Source organism: Yarrowia lipolytica, chromosome 1F, assembly GCF_001761485.1.
Source record: "Yarrowia lipolytica chromosome 1F, complete sequence".
Taxonomy (NCBI): Eukaryota; Fungi; Ascomycota; class Dipodascomycetes; order Dipodascales; genus Yarrowia; species Yarrowia lipolytica.
Window position 1 is genome coordinate 783,561 of NC_090775.1, and position 19,232 is coordinate 802,792.

At 50.2% G+C, this 19,232-nt stretch overlaps 8 protein-coding genes across 8 annotated transcripts; 3 read left to right on the top strand and 5 right to left on the bottom strand.

Annotated features, from left to right (window-relative positions):
• Positions 1 to 413: 413 nt before the first annotated feature.
• On the bottom strand, positions 414 to 1,233 carry YALI1_F07847g (uncharacterized protein; the record flags this gene model as incomplete). Its single annotated transcript, XM_505023.3, has 2 exons — positions 414 to 1,154; positions 1,231 to 1,233. 2 exons carry the CDS (start codon positions 1,231 to 1,233, stop codon positions 414 to 416), a joined length of 744 nt encoding a protein of 247 aa, XP_505023.1.
• Positions 1,234 to 2,443: 1,210 nt separating this feature from the next.
• Positions 2,444 to 3,115, top strand: YALI1_F07860g (uncharacterized protein; the record flags this gene model as incomplete). The annotated part of the gene is made up of 1 exon (XM_068283269.1): positions 2,444 to 3,115. The coding sequence occupies one exon, from the start codon at positions 2,444 to 2,446 to the stop codon at positions 3,113 to 3,115; it is 672 nt and encodes a 223-aa protein (XP_068139370.1).
• Positions 3,116 to 3,562: 447 nt separating this feature from the next.
• YALI1_F07881g (uncharacterized protein) lies at positions 3,563 to 4,567 on the bottom strand (the record flags this gene model as incomplete). The annotated part of the gene is made up of 1 exon (XM_505025.3): positions 3,563 to 4,567. One exon carries the CDS (start codon positions 4,565 to 4,567, stop codon positions 3,563 to 3,565), a length of 1,005 nt encoding a protein of 334 aa, XP_505025.3.
• A 316-nt stretch (positions 4,568 to 4,883) lies between these two features.
• YALI1_F07884g (uncharacterized protein) lies at positions 4,884 to 5,999 on the top strand (the record flags this gene model as incomplete). Its single annotated transcript, XM_505026.1, has 1 exon — positions 4,884 to 5,999. The coding sequence occupies one exon, from the start codon at positions 4,884 to 4,886 to the stop codon at positions 5,997 to 5,999; it is 1,116 nt and encodes a 371-aa protein (XP_505026.1).
• Positions 6,000 to 6,422: 423 nt separating this feature from the next.
• On the bottom strand, positions 6,423 to 7,232 carry YALI1_F07907g (uncharacterized protein; the record flags this gene model as incomplete). Its single annotated transcript, XM_505027.3, has 1 exon — positions 6,423 to 7,232. The coding sequence occupies one exon, from the start codon at positions 7,230 to 7,232 to the stop codon at positions 6,423 to 6,425; it is 810 nt and encodes a 269-aa protein (XP_505027.1).
• Positions 7,233 to 7,471: 239 nt separating this feature from the next.
• On the bottom strand, positions 7,472 to 10,276 carry YALI1_F07938g (uncharacterized protein; the record flags this gene model as incomplete). The annotated part of the gene is made up of 1 exon (XM_505028.3): positions 7,472 to 10,276. One exon carries the CDS (start codon positions 10,274 to 10,276, stop codon positions 7,472 to 7,474), a length of 2,805 nt encoding a protein of 934 aa, XP_505028.3.
• A 3,780-nt stretch (positions 10,277 to 14,056) lies between these two features.
• Positions 14,057 to 14,603, bottom strand: YALI1_F07980g (uncharacterized protein; the record flags this gene model as incomplete). The annotated part of the gene is made up of 2 exons (XM_068283270.1): positions 14,057 to 14,522; positions 14,566 to 14,603. The coding sequence occupies 2 exons, from the start codon at positions 14,601 to 14,603 to the stop codon at positions 14,057 to 14,059; spliced, it is 504 nt and encodes a 167-aa protein (XP_068139371.1).
• An 887-nt stretch (positions 14,604 to 15,490) lies between these two features.
• YALI1_F07990g (uncharacterized protein) lies at positions 15,491 to 17,703 on the top strand (the record flags this gene model as incomplete). Its single annotated transcript, XM_505029.3, has 2 exons — positions 15,491 to 16,179; positions 16,968 to 17,703. 2 exons carry the CDS (start codon positions 15,491 to 15,493, stop codon positions 17,701 to 17,703), a joined length of 1,425 nt encoding a protein of 474 aa, XP_505029.3.
• Between the last annotated feature and the right edge of the window lie 1,529 nt (positions 17,704 to 19,232).

Sequence of the window (19,232 nt, forward strand, 5' to 3'; positions counted from 1 at the left end):
AACGGTAGCAAAGCAAGCGTGAACTTGGAAAATGGTGGGTACTTGGTGCGGACTAACAGTGATAATGAACTATCGTGTCTGACTGTAGGAAGGCTGTGGGTGCAATCAGGCTGATCGGATGCCAGGAGTTGTGCACTTAAGTCAACAGAATGAGCCTCTCAGGTAGAACCTCTGTCAACATGGACCTCTACGGTTGATATACATTCTTCAGACTACATCTCGACACTTTGGAGTAGATGTACCGGCCGGTGCCTTGGTTTCACATTTCGCATGCATCTCGGAATGTTGATCTGTGGTCTACGGGTCACTTACATGTATCATTCATAAGATATATTCAAATAGCACAGCACACGTGTTAAAGCACATGGACACGGGCTATTATCGTGCTACTCACTCGAATCGCACTGAAATGCTTAAAGTCGAGAGTTGATGATGTCAACAAACTCGGGCTTGAGAGAAGCACCACCGACGAGGAAACCGTCGACATCAGACTTGTCCTTGAAGGTACCAGAGTTCTTGCCGTTGACGGAACCACCGTAGATGATTCGGACCTTGTCGGCCTGGGCGCCAATCTTGTCCTTGAGGTAGGCTCGGATCTCGTGGTGGATCTGCTGGGCGTCCTCGGCGGTGGCAGCGAGACCGGTACCGATGGCCCAGACGGGCTCGTAGGCAATGACCACGTTGGACCAGTCCTTGATCTTGGCGATGACGGGGTCGAGCTGGGATCGGACAACGTCCAGGGTCTTGCCAGCCTTCTTCTCGTCAATGGTCTCTCCGATACAGAGGATGACGTCGAGACCGTTGTCAAGAGCGTACTTGGTCTTGTCGGCAATCCACTCGGAGGACTCCTTGTTGATGGTTCGTCGCTCGGAGTGGCCGAGAATGACCCACTTGGCTCCAACGTCCTTGAGCTGGGCCACAGACACCTCACCGGTGAAGGCACCGTCTCCCTTGTCGAAAGAGTTCTGGCCAGCCACAGACACGGTGGGCTTCTTCAGAGACTCCTTGGCGAGCAGGAGGTAGGGGAAGGGGGGCGAGATGACCACCTCGGTCTTGGGGTCGAGCTCGGAGGCGTTGAGTCGCTCAACAATGGCCTTGATGGACTCCAGAGAGCCGTTCATCTTGAAGTTTCCGCCAACAAAAAAGGTTCGAGACTGTGTTAGTGCGTGCGCGCGCGGGGTTTTGTGTCGCTCAATTGACCGCCGGCCAATTGTCTCCTCAATCACTCACCATTTTGAATGTAGTTGTGTTGTATGTACGAGTACGAAGGAGAGTGACATTGCTTGTATATCTGACTATGTATGACGAAAGTGTCCCGAATAAGGTTACCCTATTCTATTGGTTGGGATGGAGAAACGGGTGGAAGTGTTGGGAAGCGGAGGAGATGAATACAACGCGCCCAGAAGTCGAGAATATGGCGCCGAGTCCAGGCGATATTATCGGATGCCCTAACCCGGACGCCTTTTGAGTGCGCACGGACTGTATTTCTAACCCCACCCTAGCCCTGATGGAGCACTCGTGGCGATATCAACCTCTAGCTCTACACTTAGTGCCATGGCCTGATCTGCCTATACGGGTTAAGTGAGGTAATAGAGCACTAAAAATGGAACCTAAGACAACGGCGTTGCAAGCTACTGTAATAATGGCGTCAAAAGGCGTATAGAATTTGTGGTGAGGTCATTGGGTGTGTTGTAATGAGCTGATTGTGTGATTTTGCTGAGGGGTTTCGCTGTACAGTAGGTGGTTTAGTAAGCATGTACAGTAGACTCACACTCTTTACTGTAGCAGGGGGGTTGGGGGGTGCGTAGATATCGGAGGTAATAACGCAAAAGTACCACTACCAAGACTTTTTTGTATGAATGCAGATGAATGTCATAACACCAATGGAAACACCGTCGAATTCTGCATCGAATAGTGCAATTTTGTCATATCTTGTCTTGGTCTGTGGCTCATTTCCAACATGCACTTTCTGAGTCACCTGTAAAGAAATAGTCAAGTATATTACTGTATCTGTAAACAAAAATCCCAATCAACTTACTTGGACGGGGGTAATTGATGCTGTGATAACAGGACTATACTACTACTGAAGGATATGATTTCAGCTCTTTTGTTTAGAACTCAAGTCTTCTCCATCTACTAAACTACATCTCAATGTTCTTCCATTCTTGTAACACCAGAAATGAACCCCCAGGTGACTTTTCCAGTCAACTAATTTCTAACTAAATCCAACTAATAAATATGTCGTCAAATGAGATTCGGACTGTCGCTCCCAAAAGTCTTCAGATCGGCTCCAAATCCCCACAGTCGTTTTTTACCACCATTATCAAACACTTCCATCATTATCCATACTCATAACCTGTGTATACTCGATTCTACTGCAGCTCAGGTTATACACTTCGATAATTATAAATATCACCAACGCGTAACTTAATCTACTCACACCATGCAACGACCCACAACACCATTAAGACGCTCAAATTCGCGACAATCGGACCACGAAGAGCACTATCCGATAGTGGAGTCCGTGTTGGACATGGCTATCGGCGAACAGATGGCCGAACTCGCAGACGGCATGTCAGCGCTAGACCGCAATCTCAAGGACCTCCAGGTGATCCATACCAACCTCAATAACTTCAACGAGTCGTTCTCGACACTGATTTACGGGCTCCAGATGAACGCGTGGTGCGCCGAGTTCCATAACGGACCACGTTCGTGCGATTTTGCACGCCGAAAAGAGGTGGAAGAGATGGAAGAAAGAGCTCGACGGGCACAGATGCAAGCGGAACGCGACAGAATGGCCATGCAACAGATCCAAGAGACCCCGACGCGTCTGCCGAGCGAACCATCGGACGGAGATGTCACGTACATGCGCAACGACAACTCGTTCATCATTCAGCCTCCTAGCAGTTACCAGTCTCAGCTGCCCAGTAGGATTCCCCAGTCGTCACGTGCGTCGAGGATTCGACCTCCGAACTCACTGAGACCACCAAGAGGACGGGGGTTGTATCTCAGAGGAGGGTCACGTGGTGTGACGGGAGGAAGAGGGAGCTATACGGGAGTTGGGAGGGGTAGTGGTAGGCCAGCTAGTGAGGGTACTACCAGGCGGTGGCTATGAGCAGCGAACTGATCACGCTACTTGTGGTTGATTTGACTGCTTGAAGGTCAATTGGTTATGAGTTTGAGTGTGCAGAGCACGTTCAAACAACTATGGTGGATCTATCTGGTATCAGATGTTTCTCCGCTCACAGCTCCACCTACTCCACCCACAACTCATGATTTATAGACCCAACATTAATACATTATTTATTGCTTTATAAACGGCATCCGCAGGTAGACATTAGATCATCTGTCAACTATTGTATCCTCACAGTGCTTTGCATCCCCAAAATATTGGCTTCCCGTCGTCAGATACAACATCCAAGACCACCAGTCGATTCCAGTTGGTCTTGTAAATGTCACAGTTTGGATCGTATAGTTACGATACTTCTAGTTGATACATTCCCGACTCAACCAGTATGCATTAGTTTCATGTCCACTAGCCGTAGTGAACCGCTCGCTACGCTCATTGCTTCACCGTCCAAACTCCTCTTGCAACTCCAGCGTCGTCAATATCTGCCACCACGTCCAACTTCCAACCTCTCTCGCTCAACAATGTCTCAAACTCATGAATGCCGCCTCCTACTCCGAAATACACCTTCTTGGCCGCCACCAACACATCTCCTCCATCCTCGGTAATGTTCAGCAGAGTATTGGTGAACACAGGGAGCGTATCCAACGAGTAAATGGTCTCAGATGCTAGAACAAGACTATACAGTCCGACGAGCCGCACAAACTCGGGGCTCCAAGCCCCGGCCACAAACTCGACTTCAACGCCCTTTTCCTGCAACAACTGCTCGATTCGGTCCACTAGGGCACTTGTCACATCCAGTTCTCCCTCCTGCACTCTAGTCTGACCCTCGGCGGCATCTTCGTTTGTAGTCTGCAGCGCAGACAGCTCCTCAACCGTCAGCAAGTTGCACAGGTTGAGTAGCACGTTGGGGGCAGTCACTAAGCCCAGCACAGAGTCGTTGTAGTCTGCCAGAGTGACTTTTCCCGGGTTTCCAGACTTGAGCAGTCTTTGAATCAGATAAATAGCAGGCAGTCCCTGGCCACATCCCAGCTCAATAGCCGAGCCCTGGGTCCATTGGCAACCCTCCAGCACCTTGGTCAGGTCCAGCATGCACTCCCAGGCCTTGAGACCTCCCTCGTAGGTCGCAACCTTGAGATCCTCGTTAGTGGTGCCCAGAAGCAGTTCGTCGGTGGCTGACAGGTTATCCTCGCCCATCAGCTGATGCTTGACGTCATAGAGCTCTCGGCGAAGAAGTTGTGTGTCTGCAGAGATTTGCAGAGGCTGGTAAGTGAGACGTTTTCCCATGACCCGTTCCAGCATCATTCGGAAGGAGTACTTCTTGGGCATAAAGTCTGGAGAAATGTCCATTTGCGAGTCCATGAACGCCTTGACGGCATTTGTGTCGACTTTGGGGGCGTTGATTTCACCTTCCTCGGAGAATCCGAATGAGAAGGACATGTTTTAGACAGCGTTGAATGTGTATGAAAAAAACTACAACCGTGCTGGAAATATTCCATTAAGCTCATCCTGCAGGACACCTTCAAAATGAAAAATGTGTCTGAAAGGAGATATTGGAGTATATATTTTGCAAATCTGAAAGTTGCATTTTATTCACAATAAATCACAGTCTAGATTTCACGTTTTAGCCTCGGAAAAACCACCATCCTATGGTCTCCTTGGAACCACCTCCAGATCCTCTTCAAAACCTAATTATTTATACACCTTCTCCAAACATCACCACATACAGTTCAATACGGTATACGTCACAACCACCATGCTCGACATTGACCAGTTTCTGGACGCAGAATTCGACCCTGTGGCCTACGCCAACCAGCTGGTGCTGCAGACATCGTCGTCACGTGATGAGGACATTGATCTCGACATCCCCATCAAGAAAATATCCTACGACGTACAGCATCTCGACGACCAGGTACGCACGTTATGCAGAGACAATCACAAGGAGCTGCTGTCACGTGTAGCTGATGTAAGCACCAAGGAGGACACGCTCAAGGCTCTGGAAACGCCCATGAAGGATGTCAATTCGTCATACAAAAAGTTGCAGACAGATGTTCTGGGTCCTTACTACCAAGCAGACAATCTTTACTCGGCTCTCAAACGGGTTCACCATACCACCGATCTGCTCAGATCGCTCACCTGGTACCTCTACCTGGCTGTACAACTCAACAACACATCAGATATGGCTGGATCAGCTTCTCTGATTCGAGATTTACACACCCATTCGAAAATCCATCCCGGTCTAGCATCTTTACAGATCTTCAGAGACCATCAGAAGTTACTGAAGGAGGCTGATAAGAAACTGACACTGAGATGCGTTTCTTCAATCAAGAGTGTGTCTTCAGTGTCGACTTCGGCCGAAAGAACCGCCATCTCTTCAGCTATTGTCGGTCTAGCCATCTTAGACGAACGTCAACTTGCGTCGGCCGTCCAATCAGCGCTGTCCAACTACATTTCACAGTCAATTTCTCTTCTGGCGCGCTCAGTCAACTCAGACGAGTCGCTGGAACACGCCATGCATACAATTAGTCAGCACTCTCGAGCAGTGTCGACATTGGGCACTCTGCTGTCACGTGCCGTGGTACCTGCAGAAGGAGACGACAAGTCTGCTACACCTGTCTCTGAGCTGCCTCGAATCGCGGATCTGCTTGATTCTAACCTCAACTCAAAATTCTGGCGAGATGTGGCTTCCGCTCTAAACCTGAGAATCAAGGAGAGAATCACCCGCGCCACTCCGGGACTCAAGAGTCTGCAACAGAACCATGCGAGATTGGAAACTGTGGTTGCAGAGGCTGTCAGTAGAGGTGGCGGAGGATTGACGGTAGATGGAATGGAGGCTAAGGTGATGAAGGGTGCGCTGGCGCCTCTAAAGTAGGAAGCGAACGACGGAAGGGTCGTGAGCTGACAACAACCAAGAAAAGAACGACTATAGGTCATGAATGGCACAGTCGATGGTACCAATTGAGGTCTAGCCTTCCCTCAATAAGTCAACAAGAGTTGCCTGTCTCCGCACAGCTGACAATATATTGCATTAACCAACATATACTGTAGGAGACAAACACCCGTACATACCAAAAGTGTCGTGAGCATGTTCCACTGCTACCTACAGTAAAATACCTCTCGTAGCATCCATCCTCTTAGGCCTAACCATGGTGAGGTGCACAACGAGTAACGTGATTTCATGTTCATTATATCATCCCCTTATAAATATATACTTGTAGTCCGAATGTGTCCTTCCTTATCCTTTCCTAATGTTCCTACTTCTGTTCTCCCTTTCTGCTCCCCCTCCAGGCCCTCTTTAGTTTCCCCGACCTCTACCTCTTCCACCTCGTCCTCTGACACCTCCCCGGCCTCGGCCACCTCCCCGACCACCTCTGAAACCGCCTCTCTGACCTAAAGGAAACATATTAATACCAGACCCTCCATACTCGAACACACCTCCTCCATACTGCCGGCTGGCTCCGTACTCTCGAGTGCCAAAGTCGTCACTCTTGTGCACCTTGCCCTCGCGCATCTTCTGCCGTCGCTTCTTGCCCGGTCGGGCCCGTCGCTCACTCTTCTCCACTTCGGCATTATGAGCGCTTACGTCCAGCACCTTGCTAGGAACATCATACCGATGGTACCCGCCCACCTTGAGGACGGAATCTGCGTCCACAGCCATATCTCGAAACTGGGCTACCAGATCCTGCTTCTTGGGCTCGGGCTCTGCAAACGTAAAGTAGTACGCCAAGGGACGAAACTTGTTGCGCGCAGCAGCAGCATACTCGTCGTTGAACTTCTCCTTGGCCCGACCAATACTGGCAGTGCCCTCATCCACAAACCCCTCAAACACAGGCTTCACGTCCTTGACAACAACCGTTTCGGGCGCGCCAGAAAACAGATTGAATGTGAACTCGGGAGCCTCCTCAGACTCCGAGCCATCGTCTCCCTCAACAGCTTCTGAGACCTCAACCACCGTCATCTCCTGGTCCGAATCAGTGTCATCATTCTCGACCTCAACCTCCTCGAACGCAAACAGATTCTCGTAGCCTGCATACGACGAGTTTCCAACTTCGCCCTCGCTGTCGCTCCCGCCTCCAAATAACTCTTTTCGTGAAATTTTAGACATGTTGTGTGTGCCTTATATTGTAAGATGATTCAGTTTTCACCGAGCTCAAGACTTCGATTTTTTTAAGGTTGTGCATATACTCTGTCTCGTATTATTATGATGTATTACAATGTACGCCATGCTTCTACATGTACGTACCATTAACCATTCCAGTTCATGGACTGACTGGCATCATTCGTACAAATCCTCAACCTGTGCCAGGTGATCAAACAGCCATTCGTTATTAATACATTTTACATCTAAGAGTTCAGCTTCTCCCGAATGGAGGTGAGGAACTGATGGTAAGTGACGCCGCTCTGCTCCACTCGGTCCTCGACCAGATGGGTGGTGGCCCACAGTCGCAGAGCAGGCTCGCCGTCCTCCCGCACCACGTACAGATGCTGGTAGGTGATGGCATCTGTCTTTTCTCGAGCCTTGGAAATGATGTTTCGGATTCGCTCGTTGAACTGGTTGTCCAGCACGGGCAGTTCTGTCTTGCCTGTGGGCACCTCGGTGATGGAAGACACGCCAAACACGTCCTGCAACAGTGCAGGCTGTGCATCCCGGCCTACCCACAGGAACATGACCTGGCCGTCGTCAATGAGGAACAGACCATGGCTGATCAGATGCTCGCCACTGAGGTTTGTGCAGGGAGGCATGACAATCTGGCCGGTCTCGGCGTCAGGCAGACCAGCTTCATCGGGCATGAAGATGAGGTTGTAAAAGTTGGGATAAATGTACTGGATCAGGTACTTGTCGGGCAGGGTCGACAGGAGACACAGGGCCGCAGACCGCAGATCCGAGGGGATCTGCGAGGTCTTTCGGAAACCAATGTGCTTGATCAGAGCGTTCACCAGCAGAGGCAGCATTCGCAGGTTGGTGCAGAACTGCAGGGGGGCGGAGGCGCCGACGTTGGTGGTCATCAAATCCTTCTTGTAGCAGGTGAACATCTCGTTGAGTCGGTTCATGAGCAAATCCCGTGCGTCCTGAGGACCCTTTTGCAGAGCCTTCTCCACTGCCTTGTTGGCAAGGTAAGTGGTGATAGCGATCTGGTCAGCAGACGCGTAAATGTCCTGCAGCAGAGCCGAGGTGGGGAAGGCCCGGGTGATGACTCGGATGCGTCGCTCGCCAGAGGCAGTGCTGTGCAGAATAGCGGCCTGGAAAGTCACCCAGGGCTTGACAATCGTCTCCTCAATATTGACCTCAATCACGTAGCTCTGATCTCGAGGGAAAGTGGAGAAAGAGCACAGATCCGAAGATCGGGAGAAGAAGTTGCCGTAGAAGGCGCTCATTCGAATACCGTCGCAAGATCGCACTCGCAGAACGGCCTCGGTAGCCAACTCCTGAGACAGGTACTCGGAGAACTCCAGAGCAAATTTGTTGGCGTCCTCAGGGTTTGAGGCAATCCAGCCAGGGTAGAAGTAAGTCTGACCGGCGGAGAATCGGGGCAGGTTGGAGAGAGATGCAACGTCCTGGTAGTGAGAGGAGAACAGGAACATGTCCACGGTCACCTGAGTCTTGGAGCACTCCACGGCAAACGATTTGTAGAAGGTGGAGGCTGTCTGGAGCATCTGGCCCTCTCGCGAGGTACCCAGAGCCTTCTTGTCATCTCGAACCTCGAGCTTGCCCTGTCCAACGTTGGGGAGGGTAGAGGTCAGACACACAATCTTACCGCCAATGTTGGCAATGAGCTTGTGAGCAGCCACGACAGCAGATCCCAGAGCCGAGGCGGGGTTGACTGTGTGAGCAAACATGGACTGCAGAGAATCCAGCAGCTTTTCAATGCCGCCCTTGCACTGGGAGAGATTAACCAGCAGGTCGGTAGGCATGGGGAGGAAGGGGTCGTCAATGTCGGAGACAACCATCATCCGGGGCTCGGGCCACTCGTTCTCCTCTCCCTCTTCGCCCTCGCCCTCCGCCACGTCCTCCTTTCGGGGAATGGCGAAGTAGTGCAGCGACGAGTCGACTGCGAGGAAACCGACTCGGGTTCGGTTATCCACGTTGGGGATTCGTGATAGCGACTCCTTGATGGTTCGCGCAGCGGTGGCCAGCAGACCGTTCTTGACAGAGTGCACAGACACATCCAGAACGAACACGTAGACCAGAGGCTGAGGAGGTCGCACCATGTACTCTGCGGGAGCCACGAACTCAACGACAGAGTGGTTGAGCTCCGCTCGGGACCATCGGTCTCGGGGCTTGTTGGCCACGGCATCATAGTCAAAGCCAGAGGGCACATCGTTGGTCAGGTTGCACATGTTGCACCGCCATCGAGCGCCACCCTCCAAAAAGACAACATAGGGGTTGATGTAGGACCGACATCGTCGGCATCGAGCAATGGTGGTGTCGGCCACGGTGGGGACATTCTCGTCGGCATCTCGCAGCGCAGTGTAGGGTCGGATGACCAATGCAAACGGCAACTTGGACTTTTTGAGCAGCGACGACGATGTAGGCACGGTGTTGAGGGTGCATCGCATGAACTCCGAGTCAGCGTTGGGATCGGGGTTGCCAGTCACCGAGGATCCGGGGGGCAAGATCACGGGAGGGGGAGGCAGGGTGAGATCGGAAATGGGAGGGGGGAAGTTCTGCAGCAGATCGGTGTTGTAGATCTGGTTGAGCTGGGTCGGGGCAGCCATGTGAGCTCCGCCAGCCGCTCCGGGTGGAGCACCTCCTTGGTAGGCGCCGCCGCCGCCAATGTTGAGGTTGCCCATCTGGTTGGTAAGACCCTGGTAGCCGTACGCGGCTCCAGCGGCCTGGGGGGCGCCGTAGGCCATTCCTCCAGCCACACCGGGGGCCACGGGAGGATCCACGGCCGATCCGGGAGTCCCGGGGGGAGGAGCGAACGCGCCAGACTGCACGTTGGCGGTGTGGGGCTGGAAAGCTGCGGGCGAGGGAATGGCATGAGCTCCACCGTACATGGCAGCACTGGGAGAGGCGGAGGCTCCGTAGGGCTGGGTGGGGTCGGGCATCGAGTAGCCGGCGGGCTGGGCCGCGGCGAAGTCATACTGTTGCTGGGGGTAGACCCGTCGCTTGGACGAAGAGCCCTGTTCGGGGTGTTCTTGGCTCATCTGGGTTAGTCAAGGTATTGGTGAGTGGCTGCAGGCACGGACGGGAAATGTGACGACGCAGTCGCGGTGGTGAAAGGCCATAGATCTCGAGCGGACAAGATCGTCCCATCTGATGCGACGAAAGATCGCGGGATCCTGTTTGTGGCACATCAAACCCGACATCAGACACAGGCACAGACGCTGCACATGACGGTATTATAGCAAAACCATCAATTCCGAAAGTGGTTTTGGTGATGATTGCGTTCGTGTAGAATCAATATTTTGCTTGTGTCCGATCAGCCACCTTTTGATCTGTGTCGTTGTGTCCTTCTCTGAGTCCGTGTCACAAATCGTGTCGCACCAGGTTGTCCCCATATATGACACCTTTGCAGCTGTAGATGGCAATTGAAGGTGTGGTTTTGATGCGACTCATTCTGTGTCACTTGTCATCCTCCGTTCATCTCAAGTCAATGGACTCACCGTCTCCTAGTCCACTTGTTACTCACCTCAGTCGTGTTCACACCGTGATAGTTATGTTAACGTGGGAGTTTACTTTGGTGTGCTGTTCAGAAGCCGGCCGGGTAATGCCACGTAAGAGTCACGTGAATCTAAGGGGAGGGGTGGTTGGGTGGCAACAGACGAGATTAACAGACCAATATAGATCAGGGCTAGGGTACGAGGCCCCTCAAACAAATAATTTTACCGTCCAGTAAATTTTCCACCCTCCTTTGCCCCTTCTACTCGTTCAATACATCCCCATCTCCACCGTTCTCTTCAGATATAGATCTCTTCGCTGAAAGCGTAATGTGGTGTTGTTCAGCCTTGAAGCAGGAAGTGTATTTGGCGGTGTGAAATAGTTCTGACAGCAACGCGAGCCACGCGAAAGGGAACGACAGGCACTCAAAATGACGTGGTAAAGGTCCTGTTTTTTTACACATGATTAAATGAGAAGATTGTGGCTTATTTATATATTTTTTCTTGCAGAAATCACCCCATTTCGACAAAATCATTACTGTTTTGGCGCATGGTACATTCCGCCGTGCGAGTCAAACGCGTCGACGTGTTAGGAGTGCGAGTGCCAGTACAAGTGTCGGTTGTATAACTAAGTACAGGTGGTACGAGTGCGAGTACGTACCTTGTAGTAACCATGATCGTCGTTTGTTGAGTCTGAGAATATTGATTGTCTTCTACTTGTACTTGTACTACCAGTGTAAGTACTACCAGTTTGTACGATAGTCGTATCTATGTACTATCTTTCAGTATTGTACAGCACATACTTTACATGATTATTGATAATGCAAAAAAACTGAAAGAAATATGAGAAATAGAATATTGTAAATATGAGCGATAGAATATTGTAAATATGAGCGATAGAATATTGTATATATTTGTCGTGGTGTGTGCAGATGGTGTTGTCCAGCAAGACAAGTTCTTCAAAGAATAACAGCGTAGTCCATACTCGTACTACATACATCAAGACCCCATACAATCATTGTCTTCGTTATCAGTTCTTGTACCCGTATCTACTGTACATACTTGTATCTTCATTGCCATTGTTGTATCTAAACTACTGGAAGTCTCTGGAGCAAGATTGAGAGTGGTATGTGTCGACCCTTGAGGGCCGATGCAACCTATAGGGGATGCGGTCGGATTGACAGACCGCCTACTGCCAATGTTTGTTACTGCTCTGCTATCCGTCTACGGAGCTACTCCACCAACTCACCAACGTACCCACCATCTGCCAATACGCTACTCCTCCCTAGATCTAAATCGCGAGCTTCGAAAAGTGGGTGAGACATGTCCTCAACTGTCCCCGACCACGCTGGTGTCCGTATGGAATACGTCGTGGCTGTAAGACACAACAATCTCCCCGCTCGTATTCCGACAGATCCACCGGGCCACTCTTGGACGAGCCGCGCGTGCAAAACACAATATGCTCCGAGACCCGACCTTGGCATCTGGATCTTGCTCTTGCGATACGACTACTGTGCCCGTAAAGCTCCCATATAGATACATGCTCGCGCCTCGATAGGCTTATACGGGGGTTGCGTTTTTTTGGGGGTAAAAAAAAGGATACAAAAAAGGGTAAAAAAAATAGTACGTACCTTATTAGCGACGCACGTACGTGGGCTGCGTCCATCAACCCCGCCCATCAATCCATGGAATCTTTGCCGTGAGACACACAAGTTTCAGACTTGCTCCTTTTGAGTCTTCTCATCATTTACGACAGTTCTTTTTCCACCCACAGCCATCCGACTTGTGCATCTCCGTATCCTAGCCGAGCCCATTCGGGGTGCATGACAACTGCGGGATCTTGGGGGTAGAGTGTTTAGCGAAATTAATATATGCAGTATAGTGCAGGATGAGCTAAGAAGCATTCTACAAACAGTTGTATACAGGCACCAGACATTTATATAGTTATTGGGAAACGTCGAGTGGCGTAAGATGGCGGTGCCCTGGAGCCACTCACACATGTATCATAGGTTTAATAAGTCCCGCACGGGTCGTTTCTAATGTAATGTCTCATGTCTAAGAACCACGGTGTATTCACCGAACTATCCTTGAGATACTCATTGCTCATCGCTACGGGCTCGACGCTGGCATTTTTTCTCCGATAATTTCACGGTGGACGTACCCACAGGCCATCCCTTCTGCTTTGGGAACTCGCGTATCCAGCGAAAAGCCCTGCGGCATTCTGGGGACCGAGAATTAGTGTTGATGCTAGCGCAAGGCTTGTTCTTTAGTGGGCATCTACCGCAGCTACTATACACGAGCGCGACGTAGGTATAGCATGCCAAAGGCGGGTGCGATACCAGATGACGCTATAATATGCCAGATTTGCACTAGCACACATCACTGGAAGCTGTCAATTTGAAAATGTCAATGCAGTCTCACCATTGGACGATCTTGGCACCTCCTAAACTCTGGCAATGTCTGAGCTCTTTGACACATAAGACATCAAGCAGACGGTCTAAAATCATATGCCATGTAAAGAACTACTAGTGCCTGTAGAAGACGCCTGTAGAAGACGCCTGTAGAAGACGCCTGTAGAAGACGGCTACTTGTATATTCTCACTTGTCGTGCTTCACTCACGGCTCGATGTCCACTGCTTACCTCAGCGGCAGCGGGCGGAAAAAGCCTACAAACCCCTGTCGGCCGCGTTGCACTTGTTGGGCGACGACCAAATATGAGTTGGAAAAGTTTTATCTTCGCCAGAGACGCCGTCCCATTGTTATTATTACAGAGGTCCATGAACATGAGCTTTAGATCAGATCTGCACGTGGCGGAGCCGCCCAACCGTGTCTTTTCCCGTCGGTACGAGCTGATAAGCTGCACCTCACCAACAATCATGACATGAGGTCTTGTATGCAAGGGAGACGTCGGAGTGCTTCGGCAGGCTTCGGTTAGGGCTTGGCTGGAGGCTAGCGACTGCAGTGGCGGAGTCCTCGTGGTCTTCCTTGATGTACCCCGTCGCATGTGAGTCTGCTATGATATATGAAACTAATTCTAATCTAGTTGCGGTTAATTTCATATCATGGTCTTTGTTTCTCCCTTATTGAATTCTATTTTTCATATCTTTGGCTGCTCCTCCCCTTTTTCGGTCTCTCCAGCAATCTTTGGCGAGTCTCGAAACCTGGAGGAAAACCTGTAGACAACCTGCGCGAAACGACGGCCAAAAACAGTGAAACTTGAGCCGAAAAAGCATGGAAAATCACACGTGACCATCGCATTTGGACTTTCCCATCGTTGCCAGCAACTCCACGTGTTTGGTCACTTGTAGAGGTTTCGGTACTGTAGCTCTAGCTAGTCCATCGTACGTGTTCACCTGTGGAGACCCGACCCTTGAAGTGCGATACTCTACAGTGCACCAAGAGTACACCGAAACCAAAAGCAACCGAGTGTTGATCCCTCAATGGTTGGGGGAAATGTTTCACAGAGCGAGGGCACGAAAGAAGGGGTTGGAAGAAGCAATCACCAGTTTTGCCAACGGTATTTACAGGGTTTTGTTGCTGTTTGAGTATCGATAGTCCGACACGCAAAAATGAGCAGCACGACAATGGCGAGCCTCCTTTTTTCGTCCCTCTCTCAAGCCCCCCCGCCCATTCAGACTTTGTGCCAAAAGAACTGCGAAACCAAAGAAAATAAACGTGTATCCGGGCCGTTTCCTTTCTTAGGGCAAAGCCAAACGGAACGGAGTTGAGGTCAACTTGTATGTGATTTGGAGAAGCGCAACAAGGGCGACAACAGTAGGGTTTCGTTTCATAGCTTTTCGGTTATCGGTTTTATTTGTTTGATTTTTGTCTCGCACGAGATAGAAGCCATGTTTGGGTCTGAAATGTCGCTCATACAGCTCTTCGAATCGGACGTCTTCTTCTTCTTTATAGCTCCCGGTCTTTGTTTTTTGTTCCGTCGTTTTCGCTAAAAAGAAAAAGTGACATGCTTGTTTTTTGGGCTCCCTTGTTCTGCTCTCTCCAAAAGTGCAGCGTTAGGGTTGACAGGCATTAGACTCAGCGCTTGGTAACTTCTTAAATAAAGGTGAACCTAGAGAAAGTTTGGAGGAGAAAAAAAATAACAGTCCACCAGGTGGCGCCATGGGGGTTGAAGAGGGGCCATATTCTTGCGGGTATGGGCAGCTGGGGGGTCACAGCATTGATTCCCCCAAACTCCCGTTCCATTCGGCCCACAGGGAGCGCCCCAGGTCGCCTTCTTCCGGCCCCCCACACGTCCACTTCCAGACAGCAATCATAGGCATCAGACTAAGCGACAAAGTTCACTATATGTGAGAAGGACCACAAGGTTGGAGCCAACGAGCCAACGACCCGGCAGAGTTTGGGCAGACGAGCAGCAGACAAGCAAGCCAGTTGGACCCAAGCTCCAATCCCAGCTCTATCAGCGTCTTGTTTTGTCCTCTCTCTTCCCACTCCACCGTCAAACTCAAAACCCCGGCGCCATCTATCAAAAGAGCCTCTTTCGCTCGTCTTCTCTTCATCCACATCATCATTAGACGACCAAAAAAAAACTGACCGCGAGAAGAAAAAACTGACCGACGCAACGCCGTCAGTATAGCTATCACCCCACATACGCACGCACGCACACACACACATACACACAACCCAAACACACACACAAACACACACACACACACACACACACACACACACACAAACACACACACACACACACCACACACACACACACACAACACACACACACACAACACACACACACACACAATGACGACATTCAACCCCAACGATATGGGCCATGGAGGGCCCGAGATGCACTTTGTGCCCGGGATGGATGATCCTTCTCTCTACCAGCACAATATGCTCGACCTTAGCCATCCATTGGACCTGCAGTACTCATCCCGGCTCATGGGCTTTCCCAACTACGACTCCATGAACGACCATATGGACCCGAGCCAGCTGCCTCCCACAATCGCACCAATGGACGCCTACAACGACCCCACCTACATCCCAGAAGACTCGCAACTGCTGGGCTCATCCATGCCCATGCGAACCGACTCGGCCACGTCCGATGACAGCGCTTCCCGGGGCTTGCTCTCCAATGCCTACTCGTCTGCAACGTCGCAATCGTCGCAGACACCCCCCATTCAACGAGAGCCCGGATACATGAACCCCACCGCCATGGTGGACCAAGTGCTGGAGGGCACGATTTCTTCTTCTAACACCAAGCAATCCATTCCCCCTGTCGATGCTGTCCCCCAATCCGTGCCTAGAAAGGCTGTCGAGGCCTCCATTTCTGCCCGACCGGACGAAATTGCCGATGCCATCTTCCTGGTGAACCCTACGGGGAAAATTGTTCACTGTAACACTATTGTTTCCACCCTGCTGGGTTGGTCCAAAGATAAACTTGTCGGGGCAGACATTCGAACGACTTTGCATCCCGAGGATGTCAACAAGTGAGTATTTATTGTCGTTACGCTATTATATTTGATGTTATGCAAGCATGTCTGGTTGGTCGTTCCGGACCCCAGTCCTCTCTTCGCGCCTGAAAAAAGAAAAAGGATAAACAATCCCATGTGACCCGTTCTTGCTTGATTTGAATCACACCGAACACAACTCTTGTTTGCTACCATCGAGGTGGTTTATTATGGCTGGTGCTATTTGTTGCTCTTACTCAGATGTCTTTGTTTCACAAGACCTATTTTGTTTCTATGTCTCTTCTTCATTTTGTGATATTGTTACTCTTTTATTCTTCCGGCATGTTTTTTACCTGTTTTATCTGAAAAAAACACCGGGATACCCCCCCTCAACCCTCAACACTTTTACTGATATTCCACTTCAACTCCTTACAAGAACGGCTTAAGGCTATTGTTTGATTGCAGCGCAGGCTTGTATGTCTCTCAGGCTTGCTGTGCGTCCCATGTGCGCTTTACTCTGTGTGCTACTACTGTACGCTATCTCTGTGCTACATTGAATAGCAACTTTGTCCCCATGCTGCTTGCATTGTTTTATCCTTCTCTCCCTATTCTCCTTCAACCTGTAAAGTCTCATTTCTCCCCTTATTCCTTTTCTTTCCTGTTACCCTTTTCTTCCCTCCACTTCCACATGAGTCTAGACATCGAAAACGCTTAGTCTTCTGGTTGTCGTTTCACGTTCCAACGCATTTGCTCGTGTTTACATTCTTGTTTCTACCACACTCCTCACACTACTCTCCAAAAGTGCATGAACACTACTAACCTCCCAGTTTTTATAATACCCTCCATGATGCCGTAACGCGCTCTCGAAAGTTCAAATCACATACCCGTTTTTCCAAGGTCGGGGGTTCTGCGCCCGTCTTTGAGCTTTTCGAGGTGATTGGCACGCCATACTCCTCAGACCTGGCCGACTCCGCTACACTTGATTCCTCGCAATCCGAATGCCGAGGCGTGGTGCTCAACTGCCGGCCCTACCCCAGCCAACAGGCGGCTCAATTCGACGGCTTCTTGCAGCTGAGCTCCGACAACCTGTGGCTGAAGCGCCAGCTGAACCGCGTGAGCACCAATCTAACGCCTGAGGCGGTGTCTTTTAACGACGCCAGCGCCCGGCTTAAGGGACCTCCCGGAGTCTCCGAATGGGTGGATGATATGATGCACATGTCATCCGAGAGTGGTTGGGGCTCTCCTGCCTCAGACGCCTCGGATGCCCAGGATCCTCCAGACCTACTTAAATTTTACTATCCCGATCGTACTGACGAGGCCAACAAGGTCGTGACCTCCGCACCGTCTTCCACCTCCACGGGCTCCAACAGGCCCAGCAAGAAGGATAAGCGGGTGCGTAAGCCCACCTCCAAGACCAAGGAGGGCGACTACATCTGCACCGAGTGCGGCACCATGAACTCTCCTGAGTGGAGAAAGGGTCCCCAGGGCCGAAAGACCCTGTGTAATGCTTGCGGACTGAGATGGTCTAAGCAGGCCAAGAAGCAGCAGCAGCAGGCGCATTAGAGGTCGCACGAGCCACGTGACTGGCGCCGGAAGTTGCTGCCGCAACAGTCTTGCCGCTCCTCTCTTCTCCAAAGGGACCCTGAACATGTAGTAGCCCCGCATTCTATTTCCTACATTCATGATCTATCAGGGAATATAGTATTTATTCATTAGTGTTGACACAAGAGTATTTGTACCATTGTTCTTGCAGTATAGAGCAGACCGACGTGTGTCTTCTGTTACTTAAGAGATGATACTCTCATTCTATAACCAGAGTATACGGCCACACGTTCGTAGTTCATAGCTACTGTACATACTGCACAACAGCTCGGGAGTCTGGTTTCTCCTGACGGAAGCGGCTACTGTGCTTTTGGAACATTTCGGAAGCGTTGACGGCTAGGCAGCAACTCTAACCCATGTGTTCATCCCTCCGGTTGGTCACTTGCCGCTGTCACTCTTTGGCTTTCGGGATTATTCTCGGCACAATCCTATGCCTCTTGTACATACTGTACTTTATCTTTTCATGTATGAACGGAAACTATATATATACTGTACTTTTAGTAGAAGGGAGAATCAGGAGACTGTGGGAATTGTTCAGAAGCTTGCGTAAACCGCGGCCACCGCGGAACTTGTCTTTTTGCTTCAGACTAGTTTTTTATTTGCTGCCCAATCGAGTATTTCTACCCAGGCTTTAAGGGTGATGTGCGAGATATATACCGGTCCAAGTCTTGTACTCGTACTGTGGTAGAGTATGTACTGTACATATTGTAAGTTGATAACACCAGGTGAAACAGTGAAGAAAAAAAAAGGGGGGAAAAAAACAGCCTTCCATCAGGGGCCTACAAGAGTAGCAAGAACCGTTGGGTTGCTAATCGAACTGAACTGTTGTGGCTTGCACCAGAGTACATCCCTTGTCGTCATGGAGATAAGAGGGAACAAGTGGTGGTGTATACAGACGACAAGTTGCAGAGATCTGCCGCTCGGGAGTGGTTAATTTCCGACCTGCCGCCGTCAAGTTGGTCGAGCTTGTGCTTATGACTTCTGGCACTAGTCTAACGGCGTCATTAGTGGATAATTATTAGAATAGCAACTGTGAAATATGTACTTAACGGCAATTACCAGCAGATTATGTTCCCCGCGGAAATGATAAGACAAGAATTGATAACAGTAATGACACTTGACCAAAGTACACTCGACAGCAATTAACAAATTAACAGCAAAATCAACCGCAAGCTTTTTTCTCCGACTCTTGCTTGCAGAGTAGAGCAAACGAGATTGGTAGGTCGCGTGACCGTATGTACATACAATACAAGTACAAAAGGGAGACTTGGAGAAGAAGGGTTTGAAGACGCCTTCCGATGGGCACTTGTTTGCCATCCTTATCAAGCTTTTCCGTTCATTTGGTCAACTACAGGTTCAGAAATGTTCATTGATTCCGATAGTAAGACCAATAATGCAATGAAGACGTGAACCAGATCATGCAATGTGTTTCTAGAAGAAATAAAAAAATTCCAACTTCGGAGGCTGCAATGTAATTGTATACACCTGTC